The sequence below is a fragment of the Bicyclus anynana genome, chromosome 14 (assembly GCF_947172395.1).
Source record: "Bicyclus anynana chromosome 14, ilBicAnyn1.1, whole genome shotgun sequence".
NCBI lineage: Eukaryota > Metazoa > Arthropoda > Insecta > Lepidoptera > Nymphalidae > Bicyclus > Bicyclus anynana.
Genome location: NC_069096.1, coordinates 13,561,999 through 13,587,864, shown reverse-complemented (window position 1 = coordinate 13,587,864; position 25,866 = coordinate 13,561,999). Strand labels below are relative to the sequence as shown.

Genomic DNA, 25,866 nt, shown 5'->3' with positions numbered 1-25,866 from the left:
TAAATAGAGACTCCTTTGATTGATCCGACCATCATACTTATTATCTTCATATTAAAAGGGAAAATATTATCAACTGAACATAAATAATAAAGTTTAATAACTTTCTTTTTTTTTATTCTTTACAAGTTAGCCCTTGATTACAATCTCACCTGATGGTTAGTGACGGTGCAATCTAAGATGGAAGCGGGCTAATTTGATAGGAGGAGAATGAAAGTCCACACCCCTTTCGGTTTCTACACGACATCGTACCGGAATGCTAATCGCTTGGCGGTACGTCTTTGTCGGTAACTTTAACGAACTACGTAAAAAAGTGGTCTAAAAAGAAAATATTGCAGATAGAATTAATCGAGAAATGTATACCTAGGTACTAAAATGGCCTAGTTAGAGCCGTGGGCGCATCCATTATACCAATACTCTTTCCTTTGATTCCAAACATGTGATGATATCTCAGTTTATTTTTCGAGGTTAGATTATGAGGTTTAATTTTTTTTTGTATATAGCCTATGTCATTCGGGACATTATTACAAAACTTTTAATACCTCATTCACTAAAATCGGTTTAGTAGTTTAGGCGCTACGGTGGAACATACATACATACATACACAGACTGTCAAAATTATTACCCTTCCTTCTGGCTTCGCCGTCGGGTAAAAATAAACCATAAAGAAAGTTCGTTAGAGTTAATAATCGTACATTTCCATTAAACATACATTAAAAATTTTGACGGCCTCCGTGGCGCAGTAGTATGCGCGGTGGATTTACAAGACTGAGGTCCTGGGTTCGATCCCCGGCTGGGCAGATTGAGATTTTCTTAATTTGTCCAGGTCTGGCTGGTGGGAGGTTTCGGCCGTGGCTAGTTACTACCCTACCGGCAAAGACGTACCGCCAAGCGATTTAGCGTTCCGGTACGATGCCGTGTAGAAACCGAAAGGGGTGTGGATTTTCATTCTCCTCCTGACAAGTTAGCCCGCTTCCATTTTAGACTGCATCATCACTTACCATCAGGTGAGATTGTAGTCAAGGGCTAACTTGTAAAGAATTAAAAAAAAAACATTTCCATTAAACAAGTTTTTGCTTCAAATAACTGTATTACTTTATTTTACAAGTGAACGAACTCTAATGCCACTTAAGCTGCAGCAATTGTATCTTTAGCAACGATTATGTTATCAAACGCCAGTCCATCTTATGCGCATCAACGAGAAAAAAGAATATGTGGATTATGTTGTAACTTTATTATATTGTGTGTGGTCTAAGTTAAAACCGTAGCGATTTTGGAGAAGGATTTTATAGGAGATATATATATTTGGACGAAACACACATCGCTGTCTAGCTTAGCTTGTGTAATGGACACTAAGATAATAATCAAAATCAAAAATTAATTTATTTCAAGTAGGCTCAGTATAAAAAATTTTGATACGTAAAAATTGACTATTTGTAAAGATTCTACCACCGGGTTGGAAGGCAGATTCTGCTGAGAAGAAACCGGCAAGAAACTCAACACTGCTCTTTTAAAAAAAATCATAATATTATTGAAAAATATTTTATATTAAAATTACAATAATATTATAATTACTATTGATAGCTGATTAATGTACATTATAAAAATAACTCAAATTGTTGTAGATTTTGTTTAGTATGAGTAATTACTCTCATCCAAAACACAGTTAGAAAATGATTACATTCTGTCGACCCCACAGAAGATAATCATAAAATGCTAAGGCAATGGTTTATCTGTGGTTTTATTCCGACGGGGATCTGAATCTGCCTTGTTAGCCCTTGTGGTAAAAATAAACCTTTCTTAACTAACTTTATAAGCAGGTAATAATTGACTTTTTGTTTGTTTGTCTGTTGAATATCCTCCGAAACTTCTGGATTGATTTAAAAAAAATCCCCAATGGAAACGTACATTATAGTGAGTAGATACTATAGTTTTAGCCCAAATAAAATCGCTGTGTGCTAGAGTTTGGCAAATTCGTTCGTAGCACTCCCGATTGTCTGTGGGGATCGGGAGACGGGTAGCGATGACAGATAAACCTACAACTGGTGCACCCCATTTTCAACCTATGCCCCGCGCGACTTTACACCCGCGTTCTTTCCTTCTCCGTCGCCCGCATATCATGAGAGTGTTAACAACTTGCCAAGCTATACTCTTCAATGACTTGGACCAACCAGCGAACTCACTTGCACTTAGTACGTATGTATATGTATACCCGTGTTTTGGAGCGAGCAAGCAGATGTTTTAGAACACGTAACAAATACGCCCGGAACGGATGTATTAATGCAATGCTTAATGCACTCGCGCATTACGACGTTCTGAGATACATGTGATATGAGCTTAAGCAATAACGTCTAATAAGTGTTGGGAAATTCCAATCTCTCACTGACTTGCATTATTCTATATTAGCGGACCCGGTCAAGCTTCGTTTTGACATAAGTGCACTTATTCTCCATCCCTACTCTACCCTTCTATACCTCTACCCCTACCGTACCCCTACCCTACCCCTACCGCTTGGCTCTTAAACGTTTGTATGGGAAATAGAAGGGCAGTTTTTAGGGTTTTCCCGGAAATTATTTGATTTTTTCTCACCTTTTAAACCTTCCCTATACCTCCACGAACATTTCAAGACCAAGATAAGATAAATCCGTTAAGCCGTACTCGAGTTTTAGCGAGACTAACGAACAGCAATTCATTTTTATATATATAAATTTTACTACATCATAGCCTAACCCGTGTCATTCTGAGAGACTCGTGCTTAACAGTGAGCCCAAATAGGTTGTTAATGAAGATTTTTTTCAATTCTTTACATGTTAGCCTCTGACTACAATCTTACCTGATAGAAAGTTATGATTTAATCTAATATGGAAGCGGGCTAACTTATTCGGAGGAGGATGAAAATCCACACTCCTTTAGGTTTTTACACGACATCGTACTGGAACGCTAAGTCGCTTGGTAGGTCGTTGCCGGTAGGATAGTAACTAGGTAACTTTTTACACGACATCGTACCCGAACGCTAAATGGCTTGGCGGTACTTCTTTGCCGGTAGAATGGTAAATTGGTAACTTTTTACACGACATCGTACCGGAATGCTAAATCGCTTGGCAGTACTTCTTTGCCGGTAGGATGGTAACTAGCCACGGCCGAAGCCTCCCACCAGCCGTACGTCTGACCAGGCTGTATTTCATGAACTGTGATAGACAGTTGAAATTTACAGAGCTAATGTATTTCTATATATGCCGCTATAACAATAAATACAAAAACCATAATAAAACTCAAAAATTATTTTAAAAAGCTTTAAATTATTCAAGGGGGCGCTCATATAACAAACGTGATGTTTTTGTCGTTTTTAAAGATAATGGTCCGGAACCCTTCGTGCGCTTTTCCAACTCGCACTCGGTTTTGAGTTTTATTTTCTTTCTATTCAACACGGAACTTTTAAAAATATAATAATTCGCTTTTAAACCGACTCCAAAAAAAGGTTATCAATTCGTCGGAATCTTTTTTTTTTTTAACTAATTTTTGAAGAAATTTGTTCCATAACAGGTCTCCCACAGCACAATTTGAGTTATATATAGTAGGTAAGTACTATAATTTTAATTATATTTATAAATTTTGTTAATATTTACAAATACATAATTATAATAAAAAAAATAAAATACTTAGCAAGGTCGCACAGCATAAAATTTGCTATGTTGATTTTCATAAAAAATATTGTTAAATATTGAGTTGTTACCTATATAATTATATCCTAAATATCTAATAGACAATTTTCGAGTAAATAGTCTTTATGTATTTAATAAATAAGGCTGAAGCTACTCGTCCAGCAACTGGAAATCAAAATTGGACCGGTTAATTGTCGGGCCAATAAGAAAATAATAATACAATTTATCTAATAGGTAACCGTGTAAGTAAAATAAATTGATCCCTAAGGATTCTGTATAAATAGTCTTTTTTTCACTATTTAATTTAACGTATTTGGCCATAATGTATTTATAGCCATTGTTAAAATAACTGTATTACTTTGAACAGTTAATTCAAGTGGAAAATCCTAGAAAACCTTTACGCTTACGGTAGATAACATTTAAAGTTTAGTTAATTACTTAGACTACTTTCACACCCGTACGGGGCTCTTAATCATCAGCTTATTCACGAAACACGGCGTTAGCTAAAATGCACTATGAGAATAGTCTAACTTTATAATTAAAATGTGGTAAAAATATTAAAATGGCGATAAAGTACACGGATTAAACGTTAAAATTATTATAATCTAAATTGTAGAAACCATTTGTAGTATAAATATTCATTATTAAAATAACAGAATGTATCGCTAAGTACTCACGTGTCCAGCGCAAACCAATTCGGGCGTGGTCTGAGTGGCTGGAGCGAAGCGGACGCGGGCGCGGGACGAAATTCCTTCAGCACTCGCTTCACCGCCCGCGCACTGAAGGCTAGTATCACGACCATTGCTAGCACGCAGGCGCCGCCGAATACCGCCCAGAGAGCCTGTGTAAATATGTGAAATAAACTAAAATATGTTTTGTAATTGTAATATTTAGCACTTGGAAGAACAAGCAAATGAGCTACCTGATGGAAAATTGGAAACCGTCACCTATTAATTCGCATTTCATGCAAGAGATACGTTCTACAACGCGCTGATCTGTGTTTTTTCTCACAAGCTTGTAATCTCACCATCACCATAACCGGAACATAGCAATGCTGCTTGAAAATAAGAATGGCAGAAGGTCCATTATATTTCTGTGTAATTTAAAAATATTCTTCACCCCAATGCAAAGCTCGAAGCAACAAAAGCCTCGTAAGGTGCTGTTTAAAACTTTTGACTTAAGATGACTGAACTGCAGAATAGTTATAGTAATACTGCTACTCTATCACAAGACAATACTTACTTGAAATTGAAAACCCGGTACTGGGTCTGGGATTTCGTTTCGTTGTTCAAAGGGATCTGAAACAAAGTAACAGTAATTATTTAGTGACTGATATATCTAGCTACATAATCTTCAATTTATCATTGCAATTCAAAAGAATAATTTATAGTATTTTTTTAAACATTTAAATATTACACTTCATTCACAATTATACAATATCTTATTGATGACTCATGTGCTTTTTTGGATGGTTAATTGTAAAAAAGTGCGTACAAACCATAGGCGGTAGCGTTTCCCGTTGGTCCCATGCATCCGCGTTCATCCACCAAGCTGACTCGAGCTTTTAATTTCACATCAAGCACTATGCCTCGTGCGGCGCCAACTTTCTGCCCGCTCCGCTCGCCGCTACGCTCGCCGCCCCGCTCGACGCTCCGGTCGGTGATCGGTAGCAACCGCCATTGTGAGAAGTCCGGTATGACGACGAATCCATACGCGTCATAACGTCGTGTGACTATGATATGTGGGTAATCATGGCCACTGATTATTTCTTTGGCTAAACTGGGGATCAAATTATAAATACTTAATCAATGGGTTTTGTAGACGTCACAAGAAATCATTAAATGGCGATTAATTAAAAGAGCAAAAGAACAAAATCACTTAAAAAAATCTTTATTTTCATGAATTCTGATGAAGTCGATATAGCTATGCTTTTCAAAAATAGAGCATATTATCTTTACTAATATTTTATACAGGAAAGATTTGATTGTTTGTTTCTATGTTTTGAATAGGCTCTGAAACTACTGAATCAATTTGAAAAATTCTTTCACTGTTGGGAAGTTACACTATCCACGAGTGCTCTAGGCTATATTTTATCTCCGTATTCCTATAAGAACGGGGACTGAAGGTTTAAAACGAGTTTTTGAATAGTATTCAGTTAAAACAATTTGTGGACCTCTAAATGAATATTTCCGCTGAGTAGATATCTATAGAAGAATTATTTACCTACGTATTATTTTACTCGATTATTTTGGGCTTATTTACGTAGGTAGGTACACTTAAGCAGCCCATAACTTGTTTTACGATAGACTTCAAAAGAGATTCCAACGGGAGCAAATCGAATTTATTTAAAGGAATTACCTTGACTGAATACAAATTATGTCTTGCTTATAAAGACATGCTTGCGTAAAGAGAGATTTTTTTTGTATTTAAGTCTTGTTGTCGTGGGATTTTGAGAGGACGGTTCGATGAGACAGCTGATAAATACAATAAGATTTTTTTTAATTAATCATTTAATACTGACCGGGCCCGGCAGTGATAGCCCAGTGGATATGACCTCTGCCTCCGATTCCGTAAGGTGTGCGTACGAATCCGGTCCGGGGCATGCACCTCCAACTTTTCAGTTGTGTGCATTTTAAGAAAATTAAATATGACGTGTCTCAAACGGTGAAGGAAAACATCAAACCTGTCTGCCAGAGAATTTTCCTAATTTTCTGCGTGTGTGAAGTTTGCCAATCACATTGGGACGTGGTGGACTAATTGGCCTAACTCCTCTCATTCTGAGAGGAGAGTCGAGCTCAGCAGTGACCCGTATATGGGTTGATAATGATGAAAGTAGAAGAAAGAAAGAATAGATCTTTATTTTTAAGTAATGCCACATATTACATTCCTCAATTCTAAATTATTCCATAGCTTAATTGTCCACGCAAAAAGTGGAGCAATAAAAGAAGAATAAAAGAAGAATGTGGCATAACCTATAAAAAGGCCCTAACTCAGCATTTTACCACATACTTCCTACACAAAAAAGAAGTATGCAGCACTGATTTTCAGTTAGGACCCAGTTCAGGTGCCGCCACGTACACAGCTGAGGACACACATGATGATGATGATAATGACTCACCGGGCGCAATTTTGAAAGCCGATTCGCTTACCTGACATAGTAGTACCGCTTCATCAGTCGTGGTGGTAGCCGCAGTGGTTCCGTGGGCAGAGGGAGTGACCAGCTGACATTGACAAATATGTCCCCGTGTATGGACATAGTGTTGGCTGCCACCAGTGGCGTGGGCAGGCGGGGAGAGTGTCCACATGAGCATACGCCTTCTACGCACTCTGTAAGAAAACTGTTCACTCAATGGGGATTGTGACTGGATTTGAATATATTTATTTTTATGATACATTCGGGTAAATAAGGTCAATGTTAACTAATTTATACATAAAAAGCAAAGATTATCTGTATATTTGCATAATAAATAAGATTATAAAATTTCAAAATCTATTATTGTAATTAGATGAAAATTCATACAGTTTTAGCTTTCTTAAAATGTGACATTTTTTAATAATTTAACTATAAACATAAGCGCACAAATAACAAAGATATTAGTAATTTTGTTTGAACGCCCATACAAATCTAACGATCATTATGTACTTAGACGTCATTAGTTAGTACCATTTTGTATGGGGCGTTTTTCAGCGATCCGTGGCAGTGCCGCAAATTAGACCCTTTAAATCCCTGTAGCTCCGAAAGTAATGATCGCAAATACCCTGTTACTTTTACGAAATTGCTTTACTATTAGCATACTCTTAATTTATATAATTTATATACAATTTAAAAAACTGTCATTATCCCTAGACTTTAATTCATCATCATCAGTTACAGCAACCAATAAGAAGGATGATGAAGGTACAGTTACTTTGGGGCTAGATGGCGGTGTTTTTTTCGATCAAGCTGTCAGAATGACAGTAATGATTTTGACGGCCTCCGTCGCGCAGTGGTATACGCAGTGGACTTACAAGACGGAGGTCCTGAGTTCGATCCCTGGCTGGGCCGATTGGAGTTTTCTTAATTGGTTCAGGTCTGGCTGATGGGAGGCTTTAGCCGTGGCTAGTTACCACTCTATCGACAAAGACGTATCGCCAAGCGATTTAGCGTTCCGGTACGATGTCGTGTAGAAACCGAAAGGGGTGTTGATTTTCATGCTTCTCCTAACAAGTTGGCCCGTTTCCATCTTAAATTGCACCATCACTTACTATCAGGTGAGATTGGTGTCAAGGGCTAAATTGTAAAAAAAAAAGAATAAGCTATTACTAATCTACGATACTCTTTTTGATGATAAACCACTCACCATCAAGTTCCACTCGCAACTCGGCTGCAGTGGTCACATCTCCTGGGACGGGGATGAGTTTGACCAGGTACGCGCAGCCCGGTCTCAGGGCGCAGCCGTCCGCGTCTATGCTGGGTGATGAGGGGATCACACTCCAGAGGGAGTCCTGGCGAAATCATCATAATCATCATCACCATCTTAATTATTATGATAATGGTGCATAGCAGATCTAGCTGTGGACTCCGGTAGCCTGATTGCATGAATGCTCTGGAATATAAAGATGAGAAGGGAAGCAAGGGAAATAGAAGAAAAAAAGGAAAAGAGAAATAATTTAAGGGCAGTTAGCATGATGTAATGCCACGAAGTCCCGTACTAATTGTGGAGATTGAAAAAAAAAGCAGATCTAGTCTCTAACCTGATTTTAGTAAAAATGGAGTTCCTGACAAAGTAGATAGTCTGTTAGACTTACTTTACAAACACTTTTAAAACATCAGGTTATGTTATTAGATAATGGTGACGATTAAAAAAAAAAAAAAAATTCGAAAACTTCAAATCTTAGGCTCAGAGTCGCACGGCGGGCGATGGAACGAGCTATGTTAGGAGTATTTCAGCGTGATCGAATCAGAAATGAGGAGATCCGCAGAAGAACCAAAGTCACCGACATAGCTCAACGAGTTGCGAAGCTAAAGTGGCAATGGGGGGGCACATAGTTCGAAGAGCCGATGGACGTTGGGGTCCCAAAATTCTGGAATAGCGACCCCGCAATAGAAAGCGCAGTGTTGGTCAACCCCCCAAGATGGACTGACGACATCAAGCGAGTCGCAGGGATTCGCTGGATGCAGGTGGCTCAGTATCGTGATGTTTGGAAGTCTCTACAAAAGGCCTATGTCCTGCAGTGGACGTCCATCGGCTGATATGATGATGATGATGCAATTTTAAAGTTACGAGGGTTCCGAACGCATCTTGTTACTAGCCTATTTATTTGAATTTTTATTAAGTTTGACCCACTGCCACTATGTTTCTACATAGAATTTTTGCTGGCATACGGGTGTTATTTTTTTTATATATGCTTACGCTTAACTACCCCCGGGCCCAGTGACGTCGCTGCGGGCCCAATAACAAGCCTGCGGCACTTGCACAATCAGAAAAAAAACAGTTACATAATAAAAAAGACACTACTAATTGTAATTATAAGTCTAGCAAGTTCGTTGATGATACTGACAGGTGTAAAATCGTGCGTGCGAGGAAATGAGGTGCATCAATCGTGGATTTTTCATTCATAGCTACACGCCCCCCGGCCCACGCGAACCATCGGGAGTGTTACGAACGAAGTTGCCAAGCTATATAGTCGTGTATGGTGGAAAGCATAGATAAAGCCTAGGCTTTATCTATGTAAGTTCGAACTTACTAAGTAGGAACTTACTTAAAATAAGCCAGTTCACTTTTGTCTTGAAGGTACACCATTCATACGTTTATCATAATGACTTTAACGATCATTATCAGGTGATATTGATTATGACCGGAACTACTGGCTTAACGTGCTTTACGAGGCTTACTTCTTTTGATATCAGTGCGAAGAGGAAGATCTAAATTAACTATAGAGCATTTTTTTTTATAATTACTTTACTTTTTACATAAAAGTTTTCCTCTAGAACTTCATTGACGTCTGAACAGGCTGTACGGTCAACGATCCTGTCCCCGAATTTAGTTGGGGTTACAAATTAAAAAAAAAACATAAAACTCTTCACAGCTAATGACAGCAGTTCTATTTTTAAAGTTCATTCCGGCCCTTAGGTGGGAAGTAATTTGTATGAGTTATTCCCTCCCTGTGTAGGGAAGCAGCATTTTCCACCCAATACTCAGATCAAAACAACACTACTTTCCGAGTATGAGAAATGAAAATATTTTTTTCGATTTTACTTCATATATAAATTTTTGGCACACCTGGAAATATTAACATATAAAGAGTCGGTATCAAATACAAAATCTTAGCCACAGTACTGGGTAGGGTAAGATAGTGTAGAGGTAGTTTAGGGGTAAAGTAGGGGTAGAGTAGGGATAGAGTAGGGGTAGGGTAGGGGTAGCGTTGGGTAGGGGTAGCTTGGGTAGGGGTAAGGCAGGGGTAGGGTTGACTGGGGCAGCTTAGGTAGGGGTAGGGTAGGGGTAGGGTTGCTTAGTGTAGCTTCGGTAGGGGTAGGGTTGGGTAGTAGGTAGGTCAAAGCGAAGCTAGACCGGGGCCGCTATCAATTTTAAATTGTGTTAGCAATCCTTGCTAGCACAATTTATAATTCAATTTTGACTTAAAAGTTTTCATGAAACATTATTAATGTTTTTATTAAAGAAATTTCTACCAAATTTCATAACGGCGCGTCGTGATGGGTTCTTTTAAAAGCGGTAAAACAATCTGTCAAGAAATTTTTCTTTCAACGATAGGTATTTCATTTTAGTTTATGAAACAGTGATGGCTTTTTGTGTTTTAATTTTTAACCCTCGACGTAAAAAGGTGTGTTACAAGTTTGACGTATGTTTATTTATCTGTGCGTCTTTATCTGTCTGTGCGTCTCGTATGTTTATATTTATATAAATGGTGGTTATAGTGCGATTTTATTTAGTTTTAAAACCGACGTAATTAAGATGGTTAAGTATGTCGATTAAGTACGAGTATAATATGAAGATTCAAAAAGTAAAAAAATCGAAAATCTGAAGATTTTTGTATTATGATAAAATTAATTTTTAACCGACTTCAAAAAAAAAGACGGGTATGTTTTTTGATGCTTATTATATTCATAAATTCGTCATTTACGAGTATTGATTATTATTATATTATTATTATATTATATTAGAAAATTGTTTTTTTGTTTGAAACTATTTTGTGCTAAAATCAAAATAACTGTAATAAGTGTATGAAAGTGAAACTTTGACATTTATGGTCAGTATGCTAGGTCACACTAAAACGGAAAAATAAAAGCCTTTAGGAGCATATTTAGCATAGCACCGCCTTCAAACCGATCAATTCGCTTTTTAGAGTCTTCATTTTTAAAGTCGGTTTAATATTCTTGTTAAAAAAAATATTATCATATAAGAATTTTATATAAAAAAAACAAAAATTCATTTATTTCAAGTAGGCTCAGTATACAAGCACTTTTGATACGTCAGTTGACTATTTGTAAAGATTCTACCACCGGTTCGGAAGGCAGATTCTGCTGAGAAGAAACAGGCAAGAAACTCAACAGTTGCTCTTTTAAAAAAAATCATACAATAATATTATAATTACAATTGATGACAACATTACAATTTCTTATAGTTTTACTTCTTTTGGAAGGTGGAAGCTGATCCAACGGCCTCCAAGCAACTTTATCATTAAGGAACTCAGCGATGGTGTAGTAAACTCGACCAAGCAAATATATTTTAACACATTGCTTAAAGCTATGCATTGGCAGGTCCATCACAGTCTTGGGGATCTTGTTATAGAAGAGTACACCCAAACCTACAAAAGATTTTTTTACTCTTTGGAGACGATATGCAAAAATAACTAACTTATGCCCCTGTCTAGTAAGACGTGGGTTTAAATCTCCTTTTCGTTTGTACAAATTAATATTTTGTCTTACATAGATTATGCTGTTATATATATATTGACAGGCTACTGTTAGTATACCTATTTCTTTAAACTTTTGACGAAGGGGCTCGCGTGATTTTAATTTCTATATTGCACGAACTGCTCTTTTCTGAAGTACAAATATGGAATGTATATCAGCAGCCTTGCCCCACAACAAAATACTGTAAGACGCTGTGAAAGTAGGCAAAATAAACAGGTCTTGCTGTGTCAACATCAGTAAACTATATTATTTTTCTCGCTGCAAATGCAGCTGAACTGACTTTACAAGACAGTTTTTCTATATGAGCACCCCACTGAAGTTTAGAATCCAAGGTCACTCCCAGGAAAACTGTGGAATTCTCCATTTTCAGTGTTTCACCATTCGATCATTATATATTATTTTGAAGACAATCTAAATGTTAATTTTACTTTTAAAGCTCGGTCTGCCTTTGTGGTGTATGTTTTCAAGTTATTAACCATAACAATAACAATCTCTACCTACTCTACCGCTATTGTTCCGAACACCATTTATGTTAAAGTTATAACGATAACTTGGTGTAAGCTATTGTTATAAGATTCCATTAATTTTAAATGAAAAGTTTCGCCAACAGTTGAATCAAGAATACAGAAGGCAGTAATCCACTACACACTAGCAGAAGCCCGCGGTTTACTCCTAACAGCCCGCTTCAATCTTAGATTGCATCATCACTTACCATCAGGTGAGATTGTAGTCAAGGACTAATTTGCAAAGAACAAAAAAAAAGTTTTAAGGTAATAAACATATGCGTCGAATTCAGAACCTCCTCTTTTTTTGAAGTCGGTTAAAAATATGGCAAATATTCTTTAAAACAAAAAACAAAAAAAATATCATCATCATCATCATCATCCGATGGACGTGCACTGAAGGACATAGGCCTTTTGTAGGGACTTCCAAACATCACGATACTGAGCCGCCTGCATCCAGCGAATCCCTGCGACTCGCTTGATGTCGTCAGTCCACCTGGTGGGGGGTCGATCAACACTGCGCTTTCTATTGCGGGGTCGCCATTCCAGCAATTTGGGACCCGAACGTCCATCGGCTCTTCGAAGTATGTGCCCCGCCCATTGCCACTTTAGCTTCGCAACTCGTTGAGCTATGTCGGTGACTTTGGTTCTTCTGCGGATCTCCTCATTTCCGATTCGATGACGCAGAAATACTTCTAAAGTTCGTTCCATCGCCCGCTGTGTGACTCTGAGCCTTCTTATTATTTAATTAAAAAAAAAATATTAGGAGGGTTTATAACATTGACTTACCCCAGGGATGTTCGCTTCATAACAGAAGTTTACCATATTGCAGTCCACAGTGTTTGTATCACTATGCACCTCTAGGGAGTACGCCATCACTGTAGGCTCTATAATAACACATTTAATTAAGGTAAGGCTATTACGTAGCATTTTTTATCAACTTATGCAATAGGTATAATGACTTGAATAAACTGATTTTTATGATTTATTCAGGTAAATAAGGTCAATGTTAACTAATTTATAGATATAAAGCTATATTTCCTGGATATTTGCAAAATAAATGAGATTATAAAATTTCAAAATCTATTAAAAATCTTTTATCGTAATTAGATGAAAATTCATACAGTTTTAGCTTCCTTACATGAAATGTGACATTTTTCAATAAATGAACTATAAACATAAACGCACAAACAACAAAGATATTAGTACAAATCTAACGATCATTATGTACCTACGACGTCATTAATTCGTACCATTTTGTATGGGGCGTTTTTCAGGGATCCGCGGCAGCGCCGCAAATCTGACCCTTTAAATCCCTGTAGCTCCGAAAGTAATGATCGCAGATACCCTGTACCAAAGTGACCAGAAGATAGCACATACGATGCTATTTTTCGCTTTTTGGTTTATTTTTGTGGTTTTGAAGTCGGTAATTTTTTTTTAATATTTTATTATAAAAAGTGACTTCATACGGCGGTAAAAAGTGTAAAAAATTACGGTGTTTCTTCATGTCTTAGGAAGACGGCAGATTTCTTTATTTACTCCCTTTACTAAATCTCGATAAATAATTTTTTCTTAAATGGTTACCTACCTATTTTATCCCAGTTTCAAATTTTCCCATAGAAACATAAATATGGGGTTTGGAAAATTACGAAAATCGTTCACTGTTTTTATTGAGTTCGAAGGTAATACAAACAGGGAGGTTTGAATATTTTAAAATAAACGGAGGTCTGTTACTTTCAATGTTATGTTTTGTTTTGTTCCAAAATTGTTGTCAGGGGCCACAAGGCAGATTCTCTTTCTACGATAACGCTTCGGAAACAAAGTGTACGAGATTGACAGATCCGATAGAAAACTTGATCACATGACCTGACGATAGTAAATGTCATTACCATACTATCAAACCACAGATTCTAACTCAAATAATCACATCATATCACATCACACTAATCTATACTAATAATATAAAGCTGAAGAGTTTGTTTGTATTTTTCTTTGATTGATTGAACGCGCTCTCAGGAACTACTGGTCCGATTTGATTTTTTTTGTAATGTTAGATAGCCCATTTATCAAGGAAGGCTATATATAGGCTATATACAACCCCGCATTCCTACGGGAACGGGAACCACGCGTGACTCGGGTGAAAATGCGCGGCATCAGCTAGTAATATTATAAAGCTAAAGAGTTTGTTTGGTTGAACGCGCTAATCTCCGGAACTACTAGTCCGATTTCAAAAATTCTTTAAGTGTTAGATAGCCCATTTATCGAGGAAGGCTGAGACTATATATTATCCCCGTATTCTTACGGAAACGGGGACCACGCGGGTGAAACCGCGCGGCGTCAGCTACTATACATATAAATGCAAAAGTTTCTGTATAAGTGTGTATGTTTGTTTCTTCATTGTGCAGTTTCTTTCAGCGATTTGGCTGAAATTTAGAATGAAAATGGATTTACTTTGGATTAACACATAGGCTACTTTTTATCCCGGAAAAATATATGGTTACTGAGGTATTTGTGAAAAACTAAATTCCACGCGGACGAAATCACGGGCATCCGCTAGTCAGGTTTATGGAAGGCTTGTTGACAACATATTATTATAACTACCCAAGTACAACGTTTGAGCTACTAACTCAAATATTGGAGGAAAATGATCCCTTTTCAGGATAAGCCTTCCTCCGTTCACTTATTAACTTTACCTAACTTTTTTATCGTATATAATATGGTACTCTCTTAATAGATTAAAGAGAATGAGGAAATACTTGTATGTATACGGTTCAAAATCCGGAAAAGCTTCAGAAATCCATACAGTAGGTACAATGTTTTTCTACTCCCATTTCGTAATCTACTGAGTTTACCTCAAACCATATCACAAAGCTATTAATTACTACAGGTTGTTTTTTTTAGTAATGTCCATTACCACACGGATAAACTGTGTACGTTGATTTTTTTTCAATTTTTAAATAGTTCCAAGGCATTGGCTACAAATTGAGAAATTAAATATCACGTGTCTCAAATGGTGAAGGAAAAACATCGTGAGGAAACCTGCAGGCTGCATACCTGAGAATTTTATTAATTCTCGGCGTGTGTAAAGTCTGCCAATCCACATTAGGCTAGCGTGGTGGTGGCCAATAGTCCACCACGCTGGCCCAATGCGCATTGGCAAACTTCACACACGTAAAGAATTAAGAAAATTACTGCACCAGGATTCGACCCCAATACCTCGCGAACCGAAGCCAACCACACCAACGAGGCAGTCATGTAATAAGCTTTTTTATCCATACTTTCAGCGTACGAGCGCCACAAAGTCTACTTTACGCGCGTTTCGACAGAAAACTGCGGTTTAAACCCTATTAATCGGATTAAATTGCCTTTTGCCATTCTTACCTTTAGGTGGATCCCAAGTGACGTTGAAAAATAGTTCATGGTCTGACCCCACGAGAGGTAAAGGAGTAACTCTTAGACCCTCAGGTTTGGCAGCGAATTGGACTGACTCCACTGGCGGTTTGAGTTGTGGATCATCCTGAAACAATTGCAATTAAACTTAATCATCATCTATTTTCTCTTTCTTTTTTAGATAGCGCAATAAAGTTTAATTTGTTTAATTTTACAATAATATTAAAACTACGTATATATATTTATATTAACTACGTACATATTACAAAAATAAAAAAGGAAATATGCTAAAGGAGATGGTCCATTTCAGGTCCACTCTTGTACCCCGTATCATTAAAATTTAAAAAAATACAAGGATCTTTTTAAAATTTATTAAAGAAAATAAATGTAACTAAATAAAAAGAAATAAATAAAATTAAAACCCCAGTTTTTGAGTTATATCAAGATGGCGCCCTTAGAGCAACTATGACATGACAATTGACAGCAAACGTCAAATCGATTACTGTATTGAAAACGTCATCAATCCGCCATATTACCCTTAAAGTGTTGTATTTCTTGGGATATAATGAATATTATTTCGAAAGAATTAAAGTAAATTCGTAGATTTGTATAATCAAAAATAGTTTGAAAAAATATATTTTCTTTTATTTCCGTTAGAGTACAATGACTGGACCTGGGCTCCATACAATTTTGGACCATCTCCTTTAAATTTCTAAAGACTCAGGCGTCGTAGAATTCGTCCGAATCGATGTTCATTGGTGAAGTGCCCAGAAGGCTGGCAGTATTGCAACGTTGTATGGCAATACTAAGTCTCTGGCCAAAATATAGGCCAGCCTTCTGGTTACGGGAGGCGTTGATTTCGTGATTGTTAGGTTGATAAACACGTGTCGGATGCTGACTGACATTTACTATGAAACTACCTTCCATAAATCCGTAGAACCCTAGATCCGTCAGGGATCTGTAGATATTTTTTTACAACTGATTAATCATAGACATTAGATCGTAATACGTGGGTAGGTAATTCCCCAACCTCTTTTCCTCTTGTATTGATATCAGCGACCCGATCACCCAGTGGGTGAGTGGGTGAAACTCGCAATCAATGATTTCAGTAGCAACGAGCTCTTACCGCCCACGGTTTGTTTATTTGTATCTTGTTTACAAAGATAATCTCGATAAAAAATATTCGGCTGAGACTACGTCATTTTTCGCAAATTTCAGAAACCTTGAATTTCTTCGGGACAAAGTTAGCATAATGATTAGTTGTTTAGTTTGTAATTATAATTGACTGTGACGTCACCCGGGTCTCAGCTGAAAATCAGCGCTGGGCATTGCTTTCCTGCGATGAACGGCTAATGCTGAGCTGTAAACCCTTTCTGTTTGGTGTCACAGACAGTCATGTAATATCTAAGATAGGATGTACTGTTTGTCACACTAAAAAGTGAATAAACTTATTTTCTTTCTTTCTTTCTTTTCTTTCATATGTGTTAATTCAGGGTTTATCTATCTTCATTTTAAATTTGGGCCAGCGTGGTGGACTATTTGGCCAAACGTCTCTCATTCAGCAGTGAGCCGTTTATGGGTTGATAATGATGATGATCATAAATAGGTACGCAAATGAATTTGTTTGTTACACTTATTTTTTTAGTAGTAGTAGTAGTAAAATTACATTATTTAGTAGTCACATAGGGGCTATCATGAGTCGAAATAGGTACGATAGCTAGTCCAACGGGCGAGAATCAAACCCAAAACATAATTCTGGGGTCCCTTAACTCAGGCCTTAATGAGGCCTTTAATGTTTAAAATTTTGGTTCATATAATAAAAATAATTGAGTCTAATAGCTAATATTAAATTTAGGTTTGTGTTACATAGCCAGACATTAAAATTTAATTAAAATACCACGTTACTGTTTATTATTTGGTTTCTGACATATTTAATTAATTTTATCCAAAGTCTAAAAGTACCTACACGGGCTTTGTTAATTAACATGAGGTATTTAAAGTCTGTAATTTTGTTTTTAGGTAATTACATATTATAGGGTTGAACAAAGATTACGTAAATAGCTCATTGTTTGTTCTGTTAAGACCTAAAATAACTGTACTTAAATAATATTATGCTTGTGTTACTTGGAATTTAAATCCTAATCTAAACTAATATAATATTATGAAGAGGAAAGGTTTGTATTTGTGTATGTAACGAATAAACTCAAAAACAACTGTGTGCGAAATGGAAGTTTTCAATGTTTCATACAGTGAATGTGACTTTATTTGTTACGCTTACACGGTTAACCACTAAACCCAGTGACGTTACGTCACTGGGTTTAGTGGGTTGCCTGGGTGTCTTGAAATCCTTGTATCAAAATTAGTTCGTGGGCCCAAATAAAGGGTAAAGATTTCTTATTTGAAGTCACCATTGATGGTACCTGGGCAATTATGTAGCCTTAGATTGAACGCACTTGCCTAGAAGATCCCTAGTCATCATCATCATCATATCAGCTGATGGCCGTCCACTACAGGACATAGGCCTTTTGTAGAGACTTCCAAACATCACGATACTAAGCCGCCTGTATCCAGCGAATCCCTGCGACTCGCTTGATGTCGTCAGTCCACCTGGTGGGGGTCTACCAACACTGCGCTTTGTAGTGCGGGGTCGTCATTCCAGCACCTTGGGACCCCAACGTTCATCGGCTCTTCGAACTATGTGCCCCGCCCATTGCCACTTCAGGTTCGCGACTCGTTGAGCTATGTCGGTGACTTTGGTTCTTCTGCGGATCTCCTCATTTCTGATTTGATCACGCAGAAATACTCTGAGCATTGCTCGCTGTGATCCCTATTCACTGTTGACTGGTTGGTGGTGAGGAAAATGGAAGATAAAAGCGCCTGTCATACGTTAGCAGTGCGTATATAAAGACTGAAAAACTAAGCCGCTTAGTACGGTTCCATGGGAACGGTGAAGGAATACCGAGATCAAATAGCACACTTCCCGATATATACAGTAATATTTCGTAAAACATTTGTTTTTGAGCAGAAGTGTGCTGTAAATTGTATATTCGTATAAGTATATGAAGCATGAAGAACTCACGGTAAAGGGGCCAGTCCCAATACCGAGAGATCAGCGGCCTTATTATGTATCTCAGTGTACCATTCAAACAATGAGTCTCTACATCGATTTTCGTTGTATTTTCGTTTTTGTGATCATCTAATATAGTTATTTCTAAGAAATTACCTTGACTACGCCATTTTACATCAAGTGGCAATGATGTTTTGTTTTAACAATCGTCTAAAATGAATATTTTTTTTTAAACTACGTAAATATCAGTTTTTCGTTAAAATAACGTTACTACCTACTACTACCAATAATAGACTAATGTTACTTTACGTAAAATGACGATTATCGTATCATTTCGTTGAAAACACAATGTTAGATGATTGCAAGAACAAAAATACGATGAAAAACGATGTAGTGACTGATTACTTGAATGGTACACCAAGTTACATAATAACCCTGCAGGTTTGATCCCCATTCGCTAGACCCACTCCTAACACAGTCATTTTCATTATGATTAACAGCCGATGGATGTCCACTGCTGGACATAGGCCTCTTGCAGGAACTTCCAAACAACACGGTCCATTCCAACAACCAACGGAACCCTGCAATCCACTTGATGCGTCCTCGGTCCATTTAGTGGGGTGTCGACTAACACCACGCTTTCCAGTGCCGGGTCGCCATCATCAATATCCAAGTAATAGGATACGAAAATATTGGTTATATTCAAGAGATATGGCAAATATTCTTTACTAGCGGATTCCCGCGACTTCTTCCGCGTGAAACCCCTGTCCACTACCCTACCTTACTACCACCCTACACTTACCCTAAGTATCCTATGTCCGTCTCCTGATTCTAAGCTACCTCTCCACCAATTCGGTCCAGCTATGTTTGAATTATTAATAGTGTTACCAACACGACTTTCTTTTATCTATACTATCTATACTAGTCTATACTAATATTTATAAAGCTGAAGACTTTCTTTGTTTGCTTGAACACACTAAACTCAGGTTTGAAAATTTCTTTCAGTGTTAGATAGCCCATTTATCGAGAAAGGCTAATTAATTATATTATCACGCTAAGACCAATAGGAGCGGAGCACCAATGAAGAACGTTTCAAAATCGGAGGAAATTTTCCTATTGAGAGCTTAATCTACGTGCGTAAATGGTTAAAGTTTCGCATTAATCAAGTATGACAGAATTAGTAGTTCTTAAAAAATGTCTGCGTTAGTTCCCGCGGGATTTGTGAGAAATTGAAATCCACGCGGACGGAGTCGCGGGCATCCGCAAGTAGGTATATATAGATTTGAAAAATTAGAACGAATTTTACTTTTTTATCAACTTTTATATCTTCCCTATATTAAATCATGCACAGTCTCAGACCAATTATAGAATGACCTGTATCGCACTCATAGTCACGAACAAAATTGACTGTCATTTTCTGAAAAAAACCAGCTTAGATTTGGTATATATCTTATACTAAACTAGAAGTTTTTGCTCGTTTTTTAAACAATCAATTACACAAAAAGGTATTTTTACGAAGCTCTTTAACCGACGAACACGATTACAACTATTTAACATCGATTCTATAGAGAAAGTTTTTATTTATTTATTTATTTATTTTATTTTATTAGGATAACCAACAGCTATTACAATTTCACATGTTAAAGATTTACATTGAAATAAATATATGAGTAGTTATTGACCAGCTAATTATATTATATTTATAATCGCATTAGATCGTTGATCATATACTTTGACAGAAAAGTAACGTCTAGCGAGGCAGGTCCTATACAATAATTGGTCTGAGTGCACAGTGCATGATATCTGTAACTCTTTATGGTGGGCGCACTTGTAAAGCATTCCAACACTTATCTTATCAATTAACTTGCTCAATCTACTCGTAGCTATCAATTGTTTTTTACAGGCACATCTGTCGCTTATATTGTAGACACGGTTTTTATTACTTAGTTATTTTTAATCTAAATCTACGAGTAACTGCCTCGAGTGTTACGATAAATGTTAAAACACTGATGATTTTTGTAATGATATTTTTTTTAAGAATATTTGCCATACATCTTTTAAATATGACCAACTAGCGGACGCCCGCGACTTTGTCCGCGTGGAACTTAGTTTTTCACAAGTCCCTCGGGAACCATGGATTTTTCCAGGATAAAAAGTAGTCTATGTGTTAATCCAGGCTTTAATATATCTTAATACCAAACTTCAGCTAATTCGGTTCAGTAGTTGAGGCGTGAAAGAGTAACAAACATTCATATCATCAAAATCATTAGTTTTCGCAAATCTCGGGAAACCATGGATTATTTCGGGATAAAAAGTAGCCTATGTATCAATCCAGAGTAAAATCTATTTCCATTCCAAATTTCAGCCAAATCGCTTCAGTAGTAGCGGCGTTAAAGAGTAACAAACATCCAAACATCCATACAAACTTTCGCGTTTATAATATTAGTAGGATATTCCCATTCCCCTTCAACTAGTCGGGAAGGACTGTATTAGGAGTGGGTACGACAATAGACCAACGGGGCGGGGATCGAACCACCACCCCTCGGTGATGAGTCCGACCGCTCTTACCGTTGAGCTATTGATATAGGCCAGCGTTTTATTGCAATAACAACATATATACAACAATATTGTTCATATAAAAGAAGCTTTAAAAATCTTTCTTTCAGTGGCGTGCAATTGACAGATGCAAAAAGGCGCTGCCTACCCGAATGACTAATTCTTCGGTATCAACCCGTATTCGGCTCACTGCAGAGCTCGAGTCTCCTCTCAGAGTGAGAGGGATTAGGCCAACAGTCCACCACGCTGGTCCAATTCGGATTGGCAGACTTCACACACGCAAAGAGAATTTAGAAAATTCTCTGGTACGCAGGTTTCCTCACGATGTTTTCCTTCACCCTTTGAGACACGTGATATTTTTAATTTCTTAAACTGCACACAACTGAAAAGTTGGAGGTGCATGCCCCGGACCGGATTCGAACCCACACCCTCCGGAATCGGAGACAGAGGTCATGACCACTGGGCTATCACGGCTCAAGGACTCATTACGAACCTGTATTGAAGAAGGAATGAAAGGAAGAAACCTGTATTGTTTGTTTATAAAATGTTATTCAAAATATATTAACTATTTCTAATTACTAACGGATGCCCGCGACTTCGTCCGCGTGGATTTCAGTTTTTCACAAATCTCGCGGAAACCATGGTTTTTTCGGGATGAAAAGCCTATGTGGTAATCCAGAGTAAAATTTCATTTCAAATTTCAGCAAAATCGCCTCCGTAGCCGCTAAAGGAGGAACAAACTTACACACACACACACACACTATAAAATTTCACCTTTATAATATTACCTATTGTGATTGTTGTAAGCTTATTAAACGAATTTATTTTCATTACGACAATAACAAGTTACTTATAATTATTATTATTAGGTGTGAATTGGCTAGTGATTTATATTCGCATATGTTACAAATAGTACCCGCTTCCCGCATATTTCGTATAGATATGTGTCGCCGCCTAGCGTATAGTAGCGTCATTTCATTTCATACTTTTATTTAAATTTAATTAATTAACAATGATTATCAATCCGAACAGTGTAGAGGTTATTATTAATGATTTATATAAATATAATTATTTATTTTACATAATATAAATTCATCATTGGTTATTTTACTCTTAACAATTGTGACGTCACGTTATGATTTATATTGTATTTAATTTCTCAACTTTGTGTTTCGATATTTTAATATTTTACGATCGTTATAAATGTCCTCTAATTAATTAATGTGTTTTAGATAGAATTATAACGTTTGGTTTGTATAATAATACTCCGGAACTATTATTAAAACGTACTTGTATTGTTAACATATTCGTGTTACCAACAGTACACACTAACTTTGCAAATATTATGAAATAGAGGGTTGTTTAGCAGATTCATTGATATACTACCATCAGCGTGTAATATTAACATTATAGCGGAAGCTATGCTGAAATTGTTATCGAATAAATTTGTGTACAGTTAAAGTATTATTTTACTTCTCCCACCTTCTGTTACACATATTTTATTTGTTTGTTGGTAAATAGATCGTGTAGGGCTGCAGTTACGGGTACGGAATTTGTCTATTGACCAGTGTAAAATAATAAGAAATTGTTAGTTAAATAATAATTTCTTGGACTGAAATTATGTATCTATACTAATATTTTAAAGAGTCTTATAATAAAATATTAAAGAGAAAAGATTTGATTGTTTGTATGTTTTTAATAGGCTCTGGAACTACTGAACTGATTTGAAAAAATTTTTCACTGTTGCGAAGCTACACTATCCCTGAGTGCTATAGGCTATATTTTATCTTCGTATTCCTACGGGAACGGGAACCACGCGGGTGAAACCGCGCGGCGTCTGCTAGTTTAGATATATTTAATTTAACATATAAAACTTTTCATCTGGTGGACAGGTCGTTGAAGGTCTTATATATACGGGATCTTACTTTGTTTCGGAATACAGTAAACTGCCAATAGGCAGATTACTCGGCACTTCACGCCGGAATTCACAAGACATTTACGTTTACATTCCTTTCAAACGCCATTACTCGTTTGTAAATAGAATTGACAGAAAACTCTTTACAGTTTTTAGGTTTACGCAAATAGACATGACTTATTGATGATCTACAATTTATCCATACATATAGATATACCTACTATACCACTAATTAGCTGATTCATCGCGAAATTTCCCTACAACAAATTGAATATCCAAAATTTTACAAACCAAATTTTTCTTTTCGTGATAAACCTTCCTAGTTCCTACATGTAAATTGTAATTACAGCTACATATAAATCATACGAGGTACCTACCTCGTATCAATTTATTAATTGCATGTTCACATTATCTAAGAGGGTAAAAGGGGGTGTTATGTTTCCTCTTGACTCCTTCGTTTCGTTCTACCATTTATATTTCTATGTTAATCGTATCATCGTATTTTTAACAGACTTCCAAAAAGGAGGAGGTTCTACGTTCGGCTGTATGTATGTTTTTTTCTTTCTTTTCCGTCATTTGTGTACCGATTTTGAAAATTATTTTTTTGTGGGTGGTCCCATTTTTTTCATGTCAGGATCTGATGATGGCATACTGAAGAAATCGAGGGGAACTTTCGAAAACCGTATAGACGGCTAGTGCGTTTGTTAGTTTATACATTAGGTGTTTTAAACCAACACAATTTTATAAAGGTCTGGAGTTGGTCTGATGATGGAGCCGAAACACAGACGATGGAATTCGTCAACGATTTACAGCAGTTACCTTTTGTTCGAGCTTGATTAATTTGTATTGATGAAAACTTTTCACCTAGATGAGTTGTGACTGAATTAGGCGTCTGGTGATGAAGACGAAGGACAGTTAAGGGAACTTCACGACGGTTCACAGTAGCTCACTTGTGTTTGGACTTGATAAATTTGTATTGATGAGAACTTACCACCCATATGGGTTGTGGCTGCATTAGGGTCTGGTGATAAAGACGGAGGACAGTTAAGAAAACTCCTCATTGGTGATACTGAGTTACCAGGAAATGAAAATTTCCTTGTAACTCAGTACACACAACATAAGAATTTTCGTAAATAAAAAAGTTGATCGTCACATCGAGATGAAGCTACTCACGAAAAATGTTCTAGGGATACCTAAGGGTTTTTAACGTAAACAAATTGCGTGAATCAATCACGCTATCAGAAGATGTTAAGTCATTTGTCATCGATAGAAATCGATGACAAATGGCTTAGCACGTCATGTTTTACAACGTACCTTATTTACCTATCTAAACAGACTACAAGTGTTATTTTATGTTCATTATCATGATATCATTCATAGGAAGTCTACTGCAGGACCTAGGTCTTTTGTAGGGACTTCTAAACACCACGAGGCCCATAGTTAGCGACCAAGTCTAGGAACTATTTTTGACTGTGCCGTGGATTTACAAGATGGTGGTTACGATCCCCGGCTGGACTTATTGAGGTTTTCTTCATTAGGTCTGGCTGGTGAGAGGCTTCGGCCGTGGCAACACTACCGGCAAAGACATACCGCAAAACGATTAGCGTTCCGGTACGTTGTTGTGTAGAAACCGAATAGGGTGTGAACATTCCTCCTAACAAGTTAACCCGCTTCCATCTGAGATTGCATAATCACTTACCATCAGGTGAGATTGTAGTCACGGGCTAACTAGTAAAGAATTAAAAAAAACATAGTACAGTGGCACTGTACGAAGACTTTTGTCTTTAGGCACAGAAGAACTATGGACGATAAATATAGCGCGAAACCCGAATGCTGCCCAGCCGAAGTTATTTTATTAATTAAACTAGCGGACGTCCGCGACTTCGTCCGTATAATATTCTCTTGATTATTAAATAATATATTTTAATAAAGATTTCAGTCTAGTAAATAATGACGTAAACTTTAGTATATGATTTAAATAATTTATTAGAGTACAAAAGATACTATATCTGCCAAAATATATAAGACTGATATATACTGTCGCGACACTTTTTGTAGAAAATGATGAATTCTGCAAACTTGTAGTAAATTATTTTATTCTAACATAAATAGTTTTTGCAGCGCACGCCATGTAAAAAAAAAATTGGACACCTTGGGTTAAATTATTGGAGTTTCAAGAAAGATCCCTATTAAAAAAAAATATAATATAGCCTTCCTCGACAAATGGGCTATCAATCACTGAAAGTATTTTTCAAAACGGACCAGTAGTTAGTAAAAGTGGTGTACCTAAATTAATAAAAAAATGGTCACGTACAATGAAAGTACGGGAATTAATTAGACATACGACTAGGTACTCGTATTCGTAAGTAAAATGTATTAGGAGAAGTTCGAAATATTGATTCGGTAGGTATCTAGGTCTAATATAACACCCCCGCCATCTTAAACTTGTACCACAGAATATATAAACTTGTACCTATACTATCATTGTTACAACTTTGAATTACCTAGCAGTATTCTAATACATAGAAAACTTTGGACATTATCAAACTGAGTTGGAATTGTAGGTATCTACATAATTATCTCAAGCGTGTTATCGAAGCTAAATGATATAATTAAATAATAATATTTTGATTAATATAATGATTTATGAAATAAAAAAATATATATTTGAACATCTAATTAATATCTTCGTGAAAAACCAATGCCATTTTTTTTTTATATTTTTATTGCTTGCACACAGAGTACCTTTACAAACTACGTGCTGGTGAAACCCATAAAAAAACAAAAGTCACGCGTCTCCTTGTTATCCGCATATACAAACTTTTTTCTTTGTATTTCAAAATTTAACAATAACAACAATT

General features: G+C 36.7%; 1 protein-coding gene across 1 annotated transcript in view; it reads right to left on the bottom strand.

Moving 5' to 3' along the window:
• Nucleotides 1-25,866, bottom strand: part of LOC112048766 (proto-oncogene tyrosine-protein kinase receptor Ret-like) — a 139,333-nt gene that overhangs the window by 107,144 nt on the left and 6,323 nt on the right. The window contains exons 2-8 of the mRNA XM_052885553.1: nucleotides 15,459-15,594; nucleotides 12,867-12,964; nucleotides 8,000-8,144; nucleotides 6,809-6,986; nucleotides 5,158-5,438; nucleotides 4,902-4,957; nucleotides 4,337-4,500 (exon numbers count right to left, since the gene is read on the bottom strand). Coding sequence (XP_052741513.1) covers nucleotides 4,337-4,500; nucleotides 4,902-4,957; nucleotides 5,158-5,438; nucleotides 6,809-6,986; nucleotides 8,000-8,144; nucleotides 12,867-12,964; nucleotides 15,459-15,594 — 1,058 coding nt within the window. The remainder of the gene's footprint in view (nucleotides 1-4,336; nucleotides 4,501-4,901; nucleotides 4,958-5,157; nucleotides 5,439-6,808; nucleotides 6,987-7,999; nucleotides 8,145-12,866; nucleotides 12,965-15,458; nucleotides 15,595-25,866) is intronic.